The sequence below is a fragment of the Phaenicophaeus curvirostris genome, chromosome 1, assembly GCF_032191515.1.
Source record: "Phaenicophaeus curvirostris isolate KB17595 chromosome 1, BPBGC_Pcur_1.0, whole genome shotgun sequence".
NCBI lineage: Eukaryota > Metazoa > Chordata > Aves > Cuculiformes > Cuculidae > Phaenicophaeus > Phaenicophaeus curvirostris.
In genome coordinates this window covers 61,638,105-61,658,884 of record NC_091392.1, presented here as the reverse complement: position 1 = coordinate 61,658,884, position 20,780 = coordinate 61,638,105, and the positions used below count along the sequence as shown (strand labels likewise).

The following is a 20,780-nucleotide window of genomic DNA, read 5'->3' as shown; positions in this document are numbered from 1 at the left end:
CTATTCTATGACTCTGTGGTTCTGTGATTCTATGATTTTTGGCGTGCAGTCTAACACACGTTAGTGTCGCTAAACGGCGCGGTGCAGGGATGCCCTAGGGTGGCCGGGATGCCCTAGGATGGCCGGGATGCCCTAGGACGGCAGGGATGCTTGGCCGACGGGCTCGGCCGGAGCCGGGGAGGGGGGGCCCCCGGTGGGGGGCGGGCTGCGGGGCAGGGGCTCGGCCCGTCCCTGGGTGCGGGGCGGGGGCGCGGCAGGTGCGGGGCCTCCCCCCGGCGGCTGGCGGGGCTGCGGCGGATCGGCGCCCGGGTTGCATCAGACGAGGCGTTTCCCCCCCCACACACACACTCCCGGTGCCGGCTCGGGGCTCGCCGGGCGGCCGAGGGAGGCGGGTCCCGGCCTCGCTCCGCAAGATGCTGCGGACAGGGCCCCGGCTGCTGCGGAGCCTCCACACCACGGCCGCGGTGAGTGGCGCCGGGGGGAGCCGGCATCCCCCCCATCGGCGGGAGGCGAGCTGGGGGGGAATCGGCGGGAAGGCACCTTTTCTTTCTTTTTTTTTTTTTTTTTTTTTTTTTCCCCTGGATGTGATGCGCATTGTCTCTGCCGGGGTTTTCGCAAAGGTCGGGGCGGGGGGGCTTGGTTCGGGGTGTAGCGCCGGCATCTCGATGCCCGGGATCGCAGCCACCGCCCGGGCGCCGCTTCTTGCAGGGATGTGCCCGGGAGCCCCAGGGAACCGTCCCCAGAGACCGTCCCCAGCAGCGGTGTGAGGGGAACGACGCTGGAGTGGCTGCCCGCTGCCTCCCTCCCGCTGGGTTTGTGCTCTGAGAAGCTGGAGGTTCTTCTTGGGCAGCCTGACCTAGTGGGATGTCCCTGCCCGTGGCAGGAGGGTTGGCACTGGATGGTCTTTAAGGTCCATTCCAACCCTAACTAGTCTATGATTCTACGATTCTACGATTCTACGATTCTATGATTCTACAATTCTATGATTCTATGATTCTACAATTCTATGATTCTACGCTTCTATGATTCTGCGCTTCTACGCTTCTATGATTCTGTGATTCTATGATTCTACGCTTCTACGCTTCTACAATTCTATGATCCTATGATTCTACGATTCTACAATTCTATGATTCCCAGAACCATGCCCCTTCTCAGCGCCAGAGAGAAGCCCCATGCTTTGGCCTAGGATGAGCATTTAGTTTGTGACCTTCCTGTCACCAGTTCCTAGCTCAGAGTGGAAGTCGATGGCCTAAATTCCTCTGCATCCCATGGTATAGTTTTTTTAGAGCCGTGCGCTGCAAAGAAGCCAAGAGGTTCTTTATGTCCTGTTAAATACATAGACTGCAGAACTCCTGCAAGTAATCACTCCCTGAAAGCCTTGCCCAATCCAAATTGTCCAGATGTATAGATCTGGCAAGCTGAACGGAGCTGTGGGAAGATAATTGTCTTTCCCAATGACTGTTCTTTGTCTCGTGTTTGACTGCTCGGACGGCAGTCCTCCGAAGGTATCCACATGGAAGGCATTAGAATAAAGAGATTTAACACAAGCTTCTTGGAAATGCAATCAGCCGTGCCAAAAAAATGAGAATGAATGACTGGTGAGAACACGTTGCCTGTAGCTGTGTGGACGGGAGGGGAGGATCTACAACTGTTTGCTATTTGGAGGCACTGGAATGTAGCACATGTAGGGGGATCCTCACTAGAAATAGAAGTTGCAGTACTGCTTTTCAAAGGGGGCATGATTCTACATGCGTTTTATAAAAGATGTAAATTTAAAATATTTTCTAGCTTCTCTAAATTCTTATACAGAATACATAAAATAAATAAAACATTGTAGTCTTTTTGATAGTAAGCTTCATAATCAGAGTAGCAGTTACTAAATGCTAGCCTTCAAGAAATTTGATTAGAACCTGATAACCTGTTGGATATTAGACATACATACAGAAGAGGCAGTAATAGAAAAAAAATTTTATCTATGAAATAAATATTCTCCTATAGATAGATTTTGTAGCATTAGGCTCTTCTGAGAGAAGAAAATGTTGCTCTTGGACTTGTCTTGCATTTTTAGGAACTAGAACTTGATGAGATAGTTACCAGCATTTGTCAGGCTGCATCTCTATGCAGTGCTTAATTCTATTTATTAGGTTTTTTTTTGGTTAGGTGTTTTTGAGGAAAAAACAAAGAATCAAAATGGAAGCAAACACTGAAATGCCATGTATATTTTAATGAACCATTGTAAAATAAATTCCAGTACAATATCAACAGATGATATTGCCAGAATTTTTAAGCAGGAATTTGAACTTAAATTTGTGCTTTCATATTGAGACAGTGAAATAAAAGTGGACTTCAGGCAGGTTGAGCATTCAAGACAAGACTGCTTCTACAGGCAGTTCTCAGTTTATACTCATCCCTTTATCTTATTTTCTTCTTCAAAACTGGGAGCACTTGAATCAGGGAAACAGAATTAATATTAATCTGTGTTGTACTATAAGCAAACTAGAAGGTTAAAGAAGAAATTAAGAGTTTACAAAATGGAAACAATAGAATTACAGTAGAGTGAGCATCACCTTTCTGAAATCTTTTTTTGGTAGCACTGTCAGAATAGCTACATTATCCTATGATTAGTCATAAAAGAAAGAGCTGGTCACTCTAAGCTACCTGAGCTGCATAGTTTGCCATTATTGGGAATTAATAATCTTACGAGAGTACAGCAGAAAATGCACTCTGGTGCTACATGACCATTGACCTTCCTATGCATCTGTTAATGAATATTCTACGTCCATAGTCAGCCAGGCAACTGCAAAAGAAACTTAATACAACCTCTTAACATAACTGATAGAAGCAATAAAAAGTTTAATCTTTGTATATGTTAGTGACAATAATCCAGTATCCATTTAGCATATTATGCAATAACAAGATTATTTTGGTGTTCTTTAATGTCCTTTCTACAGTTTCTTGATGAATGCTAGTGGGGGTACACTGGCCAAAAATGTGCCATTTCTGTAAGAAAGAAAACAACAAACTGTTTTTCATTTCTGTGTCGTCTTATAGAACTTTCCATTTTAACTGAGTGATATGTCCACATTAAATTTGTAGAATCATAGAATGGTTTGGATTGGAAGGGACTTTAAAGATCATCCAGTTCCAACTCCCTTGCCAAGGGCAGAGACACCTTCCACTGGATGAGGTTGCTCATAATCTCAACCAACCTCATCTTGAACACCTCCAGGGATGGGATATCCACGACTTCTCTGGGCAACCTGTGCCAGTGCCTCACCACCCTCACAGGAAAGCTTTCTTCTTATATCTAACCTAAATCTCTCCACTTTTATCTTCTAAAAGGATTCTTCTAAACGGATTTCCCACTTTTACAGGTCTAACTAATCTTAGATAAAAATGCTTAAGGAGAAGTTCCAAAAGAAGATACAGGGTGGCTGTATCTCCTGTAGCTGGTCGACTGTAGAACTGTAGATTTTCAAATAAAACAAAAGATGAAGGACTGAATTTGTGGTCTGATCATGCATGTCCCTCAACATATGGGATTCCTTTTCTTTCTTTTAAGTCAGTAGAAATCTCTTGCATGGTTGACTTGTGGGGTTGGGTCCTTCTTTCTACTGATGGCAGTGTATGTGTTAATGCACTATGAGCAAATTGCTATGTCTAAGCCAGATGTTAATAGAAACTACTCAATAGACATGTACCATTCATTGGAGAAGTGACTCAAGAATCACTGATCACAGCACAATTACCAGACCCATCTTGCAATTGAAATCAGTTTCCACTTAGGTAACTTTCTGAGACAGCAGAGCTGATTTTCCACCAGGCTAAGGTTTTTGTGCACTACAATGAAGAAATGGGCCTTAGTCAGTCTGCGGTCTTGTGAATTTTGCCAATCTTATTTTTTCGTTTGTTTGGGGTCTGAATTCTCTGTTTACTTCTCACTATTTGCTATGTTCCACCGCTAGCACAAATTAAGCACATGCAGCTTTATTGAAACTGTTGATTTACAGCAACTCATAATTAGAAACTGGAACTGGTGTATGGTTCCATGTAATTTGAGAATCAGATTTACTTGCAGAGAAACATGAACTAATAGTCAAGTTTCAGAATAGAGGATGCACATGTTATCAACACTTTGTGAATAACTGGAAAAAAGATCTTAAAATAGTGATAATTTTGGACTGAAAATTATGTGAAGTGTGGTCAAGTATCATAAAAGCAACAGAGTGCAGCAGTGAGTACTTTAAAAAGAAGGTTAGGTAAATTTATAAAAGCAATCATATGACACAACTGCTTGTGATGGCAGACAACTGGATTTGTTAGCTAAGAAGATCCCTTCCAGTCTTGTGTTCTTACTGAGAGGTGTTAACAGAAGGACTAAAGCAGAATAAGTAACTGTCATCTGAGTTTTCTTTAATGATTTTTCAACATACTAGTAGGGCTTCCAATGTAAATTAGCACAGTACAGAAACCAGAGGATTTCATACGATGCCAAACATTTAGTGATCCAGGAGGTTAATCTTTCTCCAGCTTGCCTGCCAAATTTAAAATAATTAGGAAAATTTGGTGATTAGGAAACTCTGATTATTTTTTATAATGCAGCAACATTTCTACTGTAAAAGCAAAGATAACGGTCATAACACATTGGTAAAGAAATCTGTCTACATACATTGGGCCTTACTAGATAAGTATTGCAAAGATAAGTTGTGCTCATTGTAATTCAAAACAAGATCTTGCCTTTATTAAGAACAACATAGTGGACATATTTCAGACATTGCTGGCAGCAGTGCAGCATTGGTTAGAGATATTATCATCACCAGATGTCTTTCTATAGCCAGCCATAACAATCTGATTTTGCAGGAACATGAATTATGTCCACCTTTGCTTCTTTCTACCTGGAATTACTGCATTTGCACTAGCACTGACTAATGCTATAGTACAAGGACAAGTTTTCCTATCTAGTTTCATTCTGAGGGAAAATATTGCCTCTGAACAAGTAGTTATCTCTTATTTTTTTAATATAAAAAATGAAAAGCATATTTCAATATTCCTGAAATACAACCTACCAGTTCATAACTCTCTCTTCTAAGGGCAGCTGCACAACTAAAATGTCATTTGAAGACAGCAAAATACATCCATAATATTTCAGCTGTGAAATTAATTGCAATGAAATGGATTGTGGTTTTGAGTAACCTGTGTTTCAAGTCATTTCCGTTTGTGATAGGATTTTTCATATGATCTGATGGGAAGTCCAGATCATTTAGTATCCAATTAATAAGCCACTTAGTCAAAGTATCCTTCTGTCTCAGCCACAGCAAGAAGAGGTGCACATTGCCTGTCATTAATCTCAAAAAGTTGCTTATTATTCCTTGAAGTACTCAGGGTAGAAAGACTGTTCCATTATGTATCAAAATGAACACAGAGCAAGAAAAAGCAAGAGAGAAGCGTAAACAACAACTTATTTTCTTTGCATCATAGAACATGGGTGTTTTTTTCATTCTTTTTACCAGGCTTATCAACAAAAGCTAAAGTTAGCCCTTATAGGTCAAAGCATTTTTGGACAAGAAGTCTATAGCAAGCTGAGAAAAGCAGGCCATAAAGTTGTGGGAGTATTCACAGTGCCTGACAAGAATGGACAAGCTGATCCCTTGGGTAAGTGTAACCTTAATCCAAATGTTAAAATTACAGGCATACACAACAAACTTTTGTGAGGTGATATGTATGAGGGAATGACTTGCATATATTGTCCTATTACACTGGATTTGGCACAAGAACTATGATTTAACAAACACATGTCCTAGGACGAGTTCAACCTTGTTAGTCAGTCAGTATTTAAAAGTTGTTTCTAACCATACAGAGCCATACATTTTGATATTTAAAAGATAAATTAACCTGGGTGCCTTATTTGAATGTACATCCTAGAGATGATCATCCAGAACTAGATCTGTGTCTTAAAGGAAATAGCTACTAAGCTTGTACTCAAGCACAAATGTCTGTCACCTGTTTCACTGTGCTGGCTGGGATACTCAGGGCATGAAGCCAAGATGGTTTGTCCCTGGCTTTCTGCCCTTTCTGCAAGCTTGCATGCAGTAGTGTACCTGCAGAGTATATTCTCTTCCACCTGGACTACGGAAAACCCACTGAGATGGGTAGAAGAGGCTTAGCTCCCCTTTTTCCCATTGCCAAGATGCACAATGATTTTCTAGACTTTCTAAAGAGAGTTGTTGCCTGACAGGTATTCAGAATTGTACTCATACAACAAAATTCACCGTGACAAAGACACTACTTCATAATCATCTGGGTTGTAAGGAGGCTTTTTCAGTGGCACAAAAATAGTGAGTTACTGTGATTAGCAAACAAAAGTGTAAGAATAGAATACACCCTTATGGATAAACAGAAATTAACACTACATTCTATGAGCTGTCTGAAGCTGGGTTTTTTTTTTTTTTTCCATCCAGTCCTGACATGTTTTACAGAACATAAGTTTTGCTTACCTGGGCTATGACACTCCCAAACTAACATATAGTTCTCAGGTTTATTATATTTTGCAACTCTACCTCATTAAAAGATTTAATCACACTTTAGAAGAAGTAGAGGGTGCAACTATTAGTTTAGAAAAAGACAATTCATCTATCCAGCTCTGGAAGAATACAATAATACTTGGTTGCATTATATAAACTGTTGTTGTACAGTTAACACTAGCAGATGTAACTAAGCGAATCTTCCACTGGTTTCAATCACTTATTTTAAATGAATCACAGAATTAGTTTAACAGAATTAAAAAAAAAAGAAATTGCTAGATACTTTTTAGCTTTTTACTTATAGATGACTCAAACAGCTTAAGTCTCAAATGAAATTTGCTAATATTTCTATATCTTCAGACAGCTACGATTTTTATTTCTAAAAGCAACTGCAGTACACACTAATGTCCATGGAATGATGTTAAGGTAAGCATTTACTTAAGACCGAAGCTAACAGGCTGCAGATGCTTCAGGTCAAACTCAAGATCCTGCATAGGAAGTGAAAAAGATAGAGGAAGATACAAAAATGTGATTATAAATCAAATTACATGAATTTTCCATACCTCTTTTTGTTTTCCCTTTTCTTCATATAATACATACAACTCAATAGATGTAGAGTTTGACTCTACTATCCTACTCCCTATGATGTGTTATTAAGCAATTGTGCAACAGAATTTATCAAACACCTTAAAATTCTCTCTGCAATTCATTCAGTTGTTTTTTCTCACCTTTGAGCCTAATTTTGGGTGTAGCTATGTGACTCTCAGATAAGTGAGAGCATATCCAGCAGGCACCAGTAAACACAGTTGTGTAGTAATTACTGAAGGCCTCTAGAGTCTGTAATTATTTGCACCACATGAAAAAGTGCTGCTGACTTGAGCGAATCTTCCTTGTATGTAGTCATATTCACATACAAATATCTGAAGTGGAAAACTGAGTTCTGCTAAACCAAACCGGTTGCAGGCAAATGTAATGACCAGACAGGAAATTAAGTGTTGCTATTAAATAATCAATAGCATTCATCATTCTTTTTGCTTTCACTGGTATTTATTAGCTAAGTCTTAAGAGTGAACTTAAAAGCTGAGAATTATATCGGCTCTAGAAATGAGAATCAAAGACAGAAATAACAAAATATACCCAAACACAAATATTTTTAAACAACACATGGAACAGTACAAAGAACACTCTCTAATCATACACTTGATGATCTGCTTGAGTTGTCATGCAATATTCCTCTGATTTCAAGTGTGAATTCTTAACACATTTTAAAATATGAATTAACAAAGAAAATTGTTCTTGCCCCTCAGCACTGGCAGCGGAGAAGGATGGCACTCCTGTTTTTAAGTTTCCCAGATGGAGAGCTAAAGGCAAACCTATCCAAGAAGTAGTTGAAGTCTACAAATCGGTTGGAGCAGAGCTAAATGTCCTTCCGTTCTGTACACAGTTCATCCCCATGGATGTTATTGACTGTCCCAAACATGGCTCAATTATTTACCATCCATCTATCCTACCACGCCACCGAGGAGCTTCTGCAATCAACTGGTGAGTTTTCTTCATCAAAACTACATGTATGTCATGTTAGGATGTTGAGCTATTCTGTTACTCACATAAATGCTGGCACAGTTTTGCTTACTTGCAACTGCTCTGAAGGAATTTCTCTGAGGCAGCTGAGTATTTGGTTCACGAACTGCACTTCATTCCTAAGATTCATTATGATTTCCAGTGCAAGTGCAGCTGTTATTCTGGGAAGATCAGTGATGTGATCTGTACATTCATATAGTTTACTCACATAGGCAGACAGGCAATCTGTAGTTTTCACAGATAGCACACTGCCCTCCTAGCTTGTCCGTCACAAACTGTCACAACAGCACTTGATGCAGAGCCTAAGATTTCACAGAAGGGAAGGGAAGGGAAGGGGGAAGACAGAAGAAAATCTGTAAGAATAAAAGCCTTATCTTACTGTCTTTTGAAGCAATGCATGCAGCTAGTTTCAATATGCCACTGTGAAAGAACTACACTTCAATAATAACCACAGTAGGCTCAGATCTAGCATTCTTGTGACAACAGAAATGCCATTATCACAGTGTTTAAATTTGATAAGGAATTGCCTAAATATGAAGAATAATTTTAAAAGAATCTTACAGGCAGCATCATGATTCTCCAAAGACACCTTGTTGTAGATTCAGAGTAAAGGCATATTTTGGTGTTTTAGAAGATCCTTAATGGAAAAATGCTAAATTGAAGTACTTGAACAGAGGAGCAAAAGAGAGTATTAGAGACATAAGTAAATCCTTTAAAAAAGTGGCATTTGTGTCTGAGTGAGTAAAATAAAAAAGAGCACAAACTCTGAGAAAATAGATGTAAAATGAGAGTAGGGCAATCCTGAAAAGAAATAAAGAATCAGCTTTTAAGGACAAAAAAATGAATAATAACCATTTTCTCAAATGCATTCCAAGTGGGATGTATATAGGGTGATATATGTGTTTGTTATAAAAAGTGTACTTTTCAAAGAGAACACCATAGTAGGAAATCCGTATTGGTATTCAGGATGGAGGAGCTTAAGATGTTGCTACAAGACTTCTTTGTGTTGAATAAGTCAGGACAATTCTCTTGAGCCGAACTCTGAGTAGAAGAGGATTTATATAAACTGATGAAAGGACAAGAATATCTTCTTGGACCCAGAGGACTATTAAGCAAAGGTTCTGTGGGTTTTTGTTCCTTCAGATTGTGTTGGTGCAGGAGACTAGCAAATAGCAAGAGCAATATCAGTTTTAAATGGGCTCAGAGGGCAGGTTAGGAAACTACAGACCAATCTTTCTGATTTCAATCTATAATAAAAATAGTTTCTTCACAAATTGGTAAACATGATAATATGAAAGTGAGATTAAGATAATGGGCAGTCATGTTCAAAGTTAACAAAGATGAGCTAATGTATATAAGGGGGGAAAAAACAAACCATATGTAAGCAGCAATAAAATTTAAGTTGTTGTTACTTAGAGAAGAGACCATGGAGGAATCTGAAGTACTGCCTGTATCTCAGTTAGAACACAGAGGAGCTAAAAATGCTTCAGAAAAGGCTAAGATAGTCAAAGGTACAGAACAGTTTCCATGTGATGGATAGAAATGTAGGAGTCTTCAGACTGGAAAAGAAGTCATTGAGGAGGAAATATGCCAGCAGTGCATTAAGCCATGAAAGACACAGAATCATAGAATCACCAGGCTGGAAAAGACCTCTTGGATCATTGAGTCCAACCATTCCTATCTGCCATTAAACCATGTCCCTGAGCACCTCATCTACCCGTTGTTTAAATATCTCCAGGGATGGTGACTCAACCACCTCCCTGGGCAGCCTGTGCCAGTGCCCGATGACCCTTTCTGTGAAAAATTTCTTTCTGATATTTAGTCTGAACCTCCTCTGGAGTAGATTGAGGCCATTCTCACTGTCCTATCACCTGTCACCTGGGAGAAGAGACCAGCACCTTCCTCTCTACAGCTTCCTTTCAGATAGTTGTAGAGAGCAATAAGGTCACCCCATATATGGGAAGGTGAATAAGGAACAATTGCTCATTCTTAATCAAAAGTTAGGGGGCAGTCAGCAAAAAGATCAGGTGGCAAGTTTTGACTGAAAAAGGAGGTACTTCTACTCTATGAAGTCCTTGGAGTGGAACTGCACATCTAGAGGGCTCTCGAAGGATGTTTTCATGGTGGAAAAGTTCATCAAGATCTATTCCACACAATGATACAAACTCTCTTTCAGGAAGTTTCTGAGGAAGGTTTCCAGAAATGGGAATGTATCCCAATGGTGTATCACTGAGACTTGTCCTATCTTGCATATTCCTTCTGTAAGAACCTGTTCCTGCCCTTCTCAGGTAAAGGCTATTGTCCTAAGACCTTTAAACTAAGCTAGGAGTTGGTCTTGATTTGGCCTTGGTTGACCATTCTCAAGTTTCACCCTCTCACCCCACGTTCTCATCACAACTTCTTTCATCTGTTCTGCTTACAGCCCTGGGGCTGATCAGACTCTTTAACCCCACAGTATGACTGATAAAGCCTGTGGAAATCAGGCATGGCTAAAAGAGTGCCATGCACAAATGAAAGTCCTGGGCCTCTGAGGGTTCCTTACTCCACCCTCTACAGCCTCTTCCAGCTGCTGCTACTAAGTTGTCAGTGGCTGTCTGTGCAGAGAGGTGGTGGGCGGAGGAGGGAGCACACAGTAGTCCTGTCATCTATTCAGCCTCATGGACATTTGCTGATAGTACCTTCTTCTCTAGCCATGCAGCAGAGGCATTTCTCACCAGGGTGCTCTTTCAGCATTTGTACATATAAACCAGAAGAGATGCTGCTTAAATGAGTGAAAGATATGATATGGGTTAATCAGTCTTCTGTAAGCTTTCGCTTTTGTGAACTTGCTGCCTTCTCCAGTTGTCTTTAGAGTTTGTTCCTCATTCTGCACAAATCTGTGCTTTGCTCCTTTTACTAAGTTAGTTTTGAGTGCTTACAATTAATAGTGACTTTTCATGTTTTTCATGGGCATAAGCCAGATCTCAGATGACCTTGTTGCAATGTGGGTCGCCAAGGGAAGACTTACATGAGAAGTCTTACAGAAAATGGCATTGGTGTTTGCATGCAGACAAATGGTCAAAGGCATGTAGGAAAAAAATACATCTTTCCATTTCTGGCTGCTCCCTTAAACACTCTCCTGTTTGATTTTGCAACATTCTGAGACACACACAGCTCCAAAGGAGAACTGTAAATCTAAGCGGCTGAAGTCCTCTCAAGATTCAGAGGCAGATCCTGAGCTGATGTGTATCAGCACAGGTCTATTGTAAGCAGTGCTATGCTTATGCACAGCAGCTGGATATCTGGCTGGTTACAAATTCCCTTAATAGCTTTTCCTTAGTTGCATATCCATCATCTTCCACACTGAGTTTAGCTCTTTTTCAGCTGTGGGACAACCGTATTTCCCTTGCTGACCTACAGATAAGTTGTGAGGCTTAGGTAATTACAATAAACTGTGAATTATTCAGATAATATGCTATCCAGATGCTTCCATCTTTCAAATTGTATCTTAACTATTGCACTTCTTTTGCTCTGTGTGTCTTACCACTAGTAACACTTCAAAAATAATTATCACAATGAACTGTTTGATAGACACCCTTGATTCAGTTGCAGCATTTCTTAAGTCACTTTGTGGAAACCACACATCAACAGTATCAAAACTGTGGGTTTCTGACTATAGAATGAGCTATAAAACTAGTATTAAAGGTGGTTAGGATTTTCTTTCTACCTATTTAACCCAAATGAAAGTATAACAGATGGATTGAAATCCCTGTCTACTTTCATACTGTCTATATTTACTGTAAGTTTCTTTTTTATGTCCAGGACTTTAATTCAAGGAGATAAGAAAGCAGGATTTACTATTTTTTGGGCTGATGATGGTTTAGACACTGGACCAATACTTCTGCAGCGAGAATGTGATGTTGGCCAAAATGATACTGTGGATGACCTGTACAACCGGTTTCTCTTCCCAGAAGGAATAAAAGCTATGGTATGTTTAGCTGAATTAAATATCAACACTTTAAGAGGAAAGAAAAGAATATGCTCGAGTTGCAAACCAAAGTAAATATAGACATGATGCATGCAATTGGAAAGACAGAGGTTGTAGTGCTCAGCCAAATCCTAAACTTCAGCAGAGCTGTGCTGCTTCACAACAGCTGAGGTGGTCACCTCAGAATATCTGTTGCCAGCAGCAGGCAGAGCATATCCTGTTCCCACAGAAGGCAAGAAGTTGGATTTGTCTGGAATGCAGCTCTTTCTGTAGATTTCGTGAATGCTTTTACAAAGTGAAATTTTTGCAGACTCAGAAAGAACAGAAAGTTATGGGTGAGGCCCCCAAAAAGTGGGGAATGGTGTTTTAAGTTCAGCGCCCTGGTGGATTTCAATTTTGTATGTTTGTCCTTTTTCTGTTTTGTTATTTCCTTTTTTTTTTAAATGAAAACCAGAAAATTTATAAAAAGTATTCAGCACGAATCCTTAGGTAATATTTTCCTATCTCCATTTAAAGGCTGAGAAATAATGTTTTGCAGAAAGAAAAAGGGAAGAGTTCAATGTAAACATACAGAGCCGCATTCTGTTCCTGCAAAATTTAAGCAGCTGCTATATGTTTAGTACTCCCATCAATTTTCTGAGGTTATTTATTTTGAAAAAAATTTTAAGGATATATGTGTGTTAATCAATGCAGTACTGGTTCCTTAGATTTCAGAAATCCTAGTTTTTAAAAATAAAACGGTTCCCTTCTTAGCAGAAATTCTTTTTCTCTCAATCACAAGTATGACTGAAGGCGAACAAAGCTAACATTTTATCTGTTACTTTTTCACATAGGTGGAAGCTGTACATCTAATTGCTGATGGTAAGGCCCCTCGTATCCCTCAGCCTAAAGAAGGGGCAACATATGAAGGGATCCAGAAAAAGGAAAATGCAGAGGTAGTTTTAAATAACACGGTATTTTGTGAATATCACTAGAAAAGTTATTAACTCAGATTACAATAGTAGTGATATAAAGTTAACATGAATTTTAAGTCAGCTGTTTCCCTGACTCTTAGTCCTAAGATAACTCCAAGGATGTGCGTAATAGAGCCCCAGGTTAAGTTTCTGTTCCCATTCAGCAGTTAGATATATTTATAAACTTGATATCCCACTTGGGATCATCTACACACAGCTAGATGGCAACTGCACCTTCAGTGGATTCTTAATATGTTACCATAATGTAAGCACAGCATTGAATGGGGATAGCTCTTTGTTTACCAACGGCCTGTTGCTCTATTAAAAATTTGAAGGGTCCTCCCTCCATATTTTAATAAAGCCTGTTTGAGTTTTCTACAATAATTGCTGGGGTGCTCGTTATTTTTATTAAAATTAAATTGCAAATAGCATTAAGTTAGTAGAGCCGCATGAAGGAAAAAAAAAGTTGTAGTCTGAAAAGGAAGGAATGGCATTCTCCCCCCGCCCCCCACCGCCCCGAGTGAATAAATACCAAGTAGCAAGAGTTATATTTCAATTCTATTAGTGTAAGAAGGAGAATCTATAAAAATATATAGTCTGTAGAGTGCAAAGAATTGCTAAGAACATCCCATTTGATAGGTCTTTGATGATTAGCCAACTGGATGTCACTGATCTTCCCTTATTAGACGAGACCTTCTCTGTGTTCTTAAATAAATGAATGGATGAAAGATAAGGAAGGAGAATGTGTAGTTCTTATATAGGAAAACATTACTAACTTGATTTCTATCTAAACAGAGAAGAATTAGCTGGCATGTTTTGATTTCCTAGATCTCCTGGGACCAACCTGCAGCAGCTTTGCATAATTGGATTCGGGGGCATGATAAGGTGCCAGGAGCATGGGCAACAATAGATGGCCAGGTATGTTCTGAACACCAGAATACTACTGTTCTTTTCTATACCCTGTTTTTTAATTATAAAACTATAGGTGTCTGCATACAGGTGAATACAAGTGAGATTTACATTGGAGTAGCTCTCATTTGATGTCTTGCATATATCTAGAAGAGGCACCTAAAGAAATGTAGAGAACACAGTAGTCAAGAATTTTATGATAGATCCACTTAATTAAAAGATAGATAAGAGCGATTTATGAAAAACAGTCTTGGGCACAGTACAAAGCAATAAGCAAGAAAGGTAGGTCCGGATGCTGCCAGTCATTTTGGAAGCAGGCATGCATTACAGTATAATGCAGCCCATGCTGTGCTGTGGGCAACATCACAGTATTAATAGAAAAATGAAACACTGTGAGCTACTGAAATACGAGAGAAGGTTTTATTTTTAAGAGCTTTGGGTCTAGATAATTTGCAGAAATAAATGTTTCTCATTTTATCCAAAATGACTATTTCCTTACATTTGATCCACATTTTGCTTGCATAAAATATTTTAAAGATCACGTCTTTCCTATCTGTGATGTCCAGATTTATAATTATTAGCCATCCGCTGGTAGGCTGCTCCAGAAATCCTGGTTCTGCCATAATGTCTGGGAGCTGTTGCTGCTTTGAGAGTCCAGAAAGAACAGAAGAGACCAAAAATGAGGCTGTGTTCATCACTGCCAGCCTGGGAGAAGAGCAGGACTCCACCAGTCGTAGTCAGGCTTCTGCTGGTCCCTCACTCTGGGCATGCACTAACAAAGCCTGCTTCCCTTTCTGCACTGCTTCTGGCATGCACACTGTAACAGCTAAGCAGCTTTGCAGGTTTAGGCAGCTTGTGATGTCTTACAAGTCCTGGGTTGTAAATATATAGAAATAACGTCGTAACACATTTTCCATGTGTAGGTACTTATGTTTTATTCATATTACACGAAAACTTCAAACGAGTGTAATTTCATTATTAGGATTTTAGAGCATAAAGATAATCCACACACTTCTAATTTCCTTTATTTTCCTTTATTCTTAGGTGGTTACTTTTTATGGGTCATCATTACTTGATGCTTCAGTGCCTGCTGGACAAGAGCTGGTAATAAAAGGTGCTTCAAGACCTGGACTTATAACCAAGAATGGTCTAGTCATTTTTGGTAATGATGGGAAGATGGTAAGTGCTCACCGTAGCAAACGTGATCATGGGTAGAATAACTTTAGCAAGAAGTGTAAGCATGTGGAATTGTCAGGCTATACAAGTCTAGCTGCTTATTATGGCCAGCTAATTCCATTGGAGTATCCATCCTCAACCATCCTATAAGGATATTCATGTCTTCCTTCTCACCCAATTCATATTCATTTTCAATATGGATTAAAATGTACTAATAGTAGGAGAGAATCTGACAGACAGGTGGAGTGGCCTGTGTTAAATGACCTGCAGCACAGCAGTTTTCCTGCAAGCCATTTATATCACCAATTAAGTAACCATATTAATGCCTAAAAACTCTTCGCATGAGGATATATTGCCTCCCAGATAGTTTAAAATCATATCCTCTCATTTTTCAGGTGTTAGTGAGAAATCTACAATTTGAGGATGGAAAAATGATCCCTGCATCTAAATACTTCTCTGCTGATGAAACAACTGCCCTGGAACTTACAGACCAGGAGAAAAAGATGGCAGAAGATATTAGGGTAATTCAGTAAACTGCTTTAGTAGGATATTAGCTCAGACAAAAGCATTATATGCTTCTTGTTACAGGCAAGGTATATATTTTATTTAGGCATGCAAATTGTTTTTTGATAAAGTACCCAAAAAGTATGGGGCTGAGTCTTTAGTTTCTGACAATAATTCAGGTGGAATTGGCAATTCACTAGAGTACTTAGACATAACTCTAGATAGTTCCATTTCAGACACAAGTGTTACAAAGACTGATTGCAGGGTCAGTTATAGTAAATATTTATGAATGATGAAGGTGGGAGTGAAGAAAAACAGATGGCCCTTCATCTCACAACAGTGAGGTTTTCAACAGTGACAGTATCAGGCCGTCCTGAGATCTTTTTTATTCATTGTGGTGTTATTCACTGCAATGGCTCAGAGCGGTCCTGATGGACAAGATCCAGGGAGTCTTAGAAGACCTATCTGAAAGAGAAAAGCAGCAGTTTTCTGCCATAACCACACACAAGGGGCTAGGTGGCAGAGGGATGCAGCAATGGGGCAGCTGGAGCAGAAAGCTTTCTGGGAGTGTCAGGGTGTTAGCTGAAAGTCCTATTTGTCAGTAAAGTTTTTTGCCAGAGCAAATGAATCACAGATGTCCTCCTTCCTGCTAAATCTACTGTCTTTTGCACAGGTTAGGCAGCTTGATGCAATAATATTTTAAACTGCTGCTTCAGGATTACCTTTAGTAAAAAGGAATTACCACTCTTCAGTTTGTGACACTGCCTGCTAACCCTGAAACCTAATTATAATTAAATGAACTATCACATTACTAGTTATATTATTTACCAGTTATTCTATTTACTAGTTATTCATGTTAGTGGAAATCGTCATCTTACGCATGAAGCTTAAACTACTTCTCAGCTCTGCCCAGGCACCAGAAATGTGCACCAGGCTGTTCTTGCCTTTGCTGACCTCCCATAACACAACAGAAAGTTTTCACTTGGAGGATGAAGACCTTAAAAAAATGGCCCTGGAAATTGTTAGCATCATGCCATTTGGGTTGCTTGCCCGATTAAGTGAAATTAGGATGTACAAAATATTTTCTTTGGTAAGCTGATTATGATGAAGATTACATTGGCTAATATCAGGTCTCTAGAAAATTCCAGAGCCTCTTAAAATAATTTTACAATTTAGAATCCTCTGAAATAATATATGTTATCAGCACAGATGCCATAGAAAACACGGTTTGATAATAAGTTCTTGCTATTAGAAGATTACTCATTTCTGCCTCCCTTATGTATATGTGTTATTAGGATATTTGGAAAGGAATTTTGAGCAATGTTGCTGTAATTGAGGATTCCACAGACTTCTTCAAATCTGGAGCATCCTCTATGCATGTTGTCAGGTAAGAATATTTAAAATGACAAAACTCAGAATCAAAATGTAACGGAAACGAAGTCATCATGGTGCTTTTAAATGAGGGCCAATCAATTAGTGCTAAAAAAAAATAATATTTTTCCCTATGTTTTCCAATACTCTAACTATTCCTTTTCCTGCCTTTAAAAATGTGGTAGAGTTCTGCTCTCAATTGATGTAGTCAACTGCTTCTATTCAAACAAAATTCCCCTTAACTTCAGGAACACCAGCCACATAGGAGAGCATGGTGATATCTGCTCAAATCTCTGCACGCAGTGACTCGTATCTCAAGACCTGGGAGCTGATCAGGAGGCTGAGCAAGTAAATCCCCAGAGGGAAAGAGGAACCTATCACAGAAATGATTGAGCCCATGCTTACAAGTGCCTTGAGTTCACGCTGTGTGGGGTCACCTCAGTTCCCTTTTTTTGCAACTCAGATGTTTCAGGTGTTTGGTTTTTTTTTAATGAACTGGTTATTGTCCTTGTTATTTACCAGTCTCATAGATCTCTAAATGTCCTCCATGTACTGGTTAGAGTGGTCCCATACATCGTTTTATCTATGAGTATATGCTATTTGCCATTTATTTCCAAAAGTTTACCTAAAAGTATTCCAGAACTGACATTTTCTTTCCCATAACACCCCCAATTAAAACAACAGATTTCAGTAAAATATACTTCTGTGCCACTGTTGTCAGAGAAACACATATACATATGCATATGCATACGAACTGCTGCCCCCTTGTTTTGACCCCTTTCAACTTTCTGATGATTCCATTATCTGAATAATTCTTTCATTTGTAATCAAATTTATTCTTTCTTCAAAAACTTTAGAATGCTAGAAGAGATCAAACAGAAATATAGCGGTCTTCAACTACAGAATGAAGACGTGTATATGGCCACTAAGTTCACAGACTTTATTCAAATGGCTGTCAGAAAATTCAGAGGAGAAGACAAAGAAGAAGAGTTAGTCATTGATTACGTAAGGTCTTTTATTTTGCCTTTATTGCTTATTCTTTCTTCTTTTCTTCAAGGGGAGGGTAGACAATCCATTTTATTAGAGTGCTATATGAGGAAGGAAAAGCAAACAAATATTTGGTCATACAAACTCTTCCTTGTGACTTTTTTTTGCAGCTTGTATAGATTTGCATTTCAAAATGATAGTAGATATGTAATGCCACTCACAGTGCACCAAGAAACAAGAGATCAAGAACATGTGGTAGAGTAGATCACACATGGGCAGATATTACTACTTCCTTTATACTTTCCTCCCATTATAGAATCATAGAATCATAGAATCACCAGGTTGGAAGAGACCCAACAGATCATCGAGTCCAACCATTCCCACCAATCTCTAAACCATGCCCCTCAGTACCTCATCCACCTGCACCTTAAACACCTCCAGGGAAGGCGAGTCAACCACCTCCCGTTCCATTGCCTAATGACCCTTTCTGTGAAGAATTTTTTCCTAATTCCCAGCCTAAACCTCCCCTGGCGGAGCTTGAGGCCATTCCCTCTTGTCCTGTCCCCTGTCACTTGGGAGAAGAGGCCAGCACCCTCCTCTCCACAACCTCCTTTCAGGTAGTTGTAGAGAGCAATAGGGTCACCCCTCAGCCTCCTCTTCTCCAGGCTAAACAACCCCAGCTCTCTCAGTCGTTCCTTGTAAGACCTGTTCTCCAGCCCCTTCACCAGCTTTGTCGCTCTTCTCTGGACTCGCTCCAGAGCCTCAACATCCTTCTTGTGGTGAGGGGCCCAGAACTGAACACAGTATTCGAGGAGCGGTCTCACCAGTGCTGAGTACAGAGGGAGAATAACCTCCCTGGGCCTGCTGGTCACGCCGTTTCTGATACAAGCCAAGATGCCATTGGCCTTCTTGGCCACCTGGGCACACTGCTGGCTCATGGTCAGTCAGCTGTCAACCAACACCCCCAGGTCCCTCTCCTCCAGGCAGCTTTCCAGCCAGGCTTCTCCTAGTCTGTAGCACTGCACAGGGTTGTTGTGCCCCAAGTGCAGGACCCGGCATTTGGCCTTGTTAAACCTCATCCCATTGGACTCTGCCCAGCGGTCCAGCCTGTTCAGATCCCTTTGCAGAGCCTCCCTACCCTCCAGCAGATCGACACTTCCACCCAGCTTAGTGTCGTCTGCAAACTTGCTAAGGGTGCACTCACTGCCTTCATCCAGGTCATTGATAAAGACATTGAACAGGGCTGGACCCAGCACTGAGCCCTGGGGAACCCCACTTGTCACTGGCCTCCAGCTGGATTTCACACCATTTCCCACCACTCTCTGGGCCCGGCCAGCCAACCAGTTTTCCACCCAGGAGAGTGTGCGCCTGTCCAGGCCAGAGGTGGCAGTCTGAATCAGAATGCTGTGAGAAACTGTATCAAAGGCTTTACTGAAGTCCAGGAAGACCACATCCACAGCCTTTCCCTCATCCAAGAGTCTGGTCACTTTGTCATAGAAGGAGATCAGGTTAGTTTGGCCTTTTGTGAACCCGTGTTGACTGGGCCTGATCACCCGGTTCTCTTGCATGTGCTTCATGATAGCACTCAAGATCACCTGCTCCATGACTTTCCCTGGTACTGAGGTCAGACTGACAGGCCTGTAGTTCCCCGAATCCGCCTTGTGCCCTTTCTTGTAGATGGGCACAACATCAGTCAGCCTCCAGTCCAGTGGTACCTGCCCAGTAATCCAGGACCGCTGGAAGATGATGGAATCATCTGCAATCAGAGTGGTTGTAAACATTTTTTCCTCAGGCAAAGATTGCTACATTTCTTTCCAAGAGTCTGTTTGAATGCTTCGTGTGTAAGGAGGATTGTGTATTTTTTATGTCATTAAGCAAGTTGGAATTTCTTGAATTTGGGTATTATGGACTGAAGTTCACTACAACCAGCTTTAACCAGGGTTTAGTATTGGTTTGAACACTGAGATCCAATGATAAAAAAATATGGAAATCTGCTGAACTTTCTCACTGGTGTTTAGGAAGAATTTGATTTCCATTTCATTTTACTCTTTTGTCCACTTCTAACAGCCATATATACATTGTAAAATGTGGCTGTATGTTGGCTACAGGTATCAAAAGCTTGTTAAGCTACATAAAAAAACCTAGTTATTAAAAGTTTAAATTAATTTGTTTTTTATTTCACTCCTAGGTTTCAAAAAATGTGAACAACATGACTGTGAATATGCCATACCAGTGTTTTATAAATGGGCAATTTGTAGATGCTGAGGATGGAAAAACGTATGACACTATAAATCCAGCAGACGGATCAGTGAGTAATTTCTAAATATGGTCAATACCAGTTTATTTCAGTTACTTTGCCTAATAAAAAGTCAAAAACACTAACTGAAAATTGCCAATTTCAAAACCATACAATGCATATTAAACAACCCCTAGAAATCATTTGAAATTTAAATTTACTTCTCAGTCTGTATATCTTACAGGTTTTGCATTTCAGTCAAGCTGCACAGTAAAAACAACCTATCAATACTTCCACCTCAACTGCTGTATCAATTTCCACATGCAGCCGTATGTTTTATCTATATTTCGTTTTTGTTCAACTTTGCAAACAAAACTTACTATAGTTTAGTTGCTAAAGAAGTACTTCTGTTAGGATATTGTATATATTTTCTGTCAGTCATCAACTTTAGTTTTTATTTTGCTTTTTTTCAAATCTAATGTCCTAGGGCAAGTGTGGCTTTAAAATGACCCTTTAAATTCTCAATAAGGAAAATGACTCTTCAACAGGAAAATATATGCAGTTGCACTTTGGTC

The 20,780-nt window shown here is 40.0% G+C and overlaps 1 protein-coding gene across 1 annotated transcript in view; it reads left to right on the top strand.

Moving 5' to 3' along the window:
- Nucleotides 1-356: 356 nt before the first annotated feature.
- ALDH1L2 (aldehyde dehydrogenase 1 family member L2) overlaps nt 357-20,780 on the top strand; it is a 33,919-nt gene continuing 13,495 nt past the window's right edge. Inside the window, exons 1-11 of the mRNA XM_069859563.1 lie at nt 357-464; nt 5,511-5,652; nt 7,829-8,063; nt 11,904-12,069; nt 12,903-13,004; nt 13,851-13,940; nt 14,976-15,110; nt 15,503-15,628; nt 16,907-16,998; nt 17,840-17,987; nt 20,158-20,277. Coding sequence (XP_069715664.1) covers nt 414-464; nt 5,511-5,652; nt 7,829-8,063; nt 11,904-12,069; nt 12,903-13,004; nt 13,851-13,940; nt 14,976-15,110; nt 15,503-15,628; nt 16,907-16,998; nt 17,840-17,987; nt 20,158-20,277 — 1,407 coding nt within the window. The 5' untranslated portion in view covers nt 357-413. The remainder of the gene's footprint in view (nt 465-5,510; nt 5,653-7,828; nt 8,064-11,903; nt 12,070-12,902; nt 13,005-13,850; nt 13,941-14,975; nt 15,111-15,502; nt 15,629-16,906; nt 16,999-17,839; nt 17,988-20,157; nt 20,278-20,780) is intronic.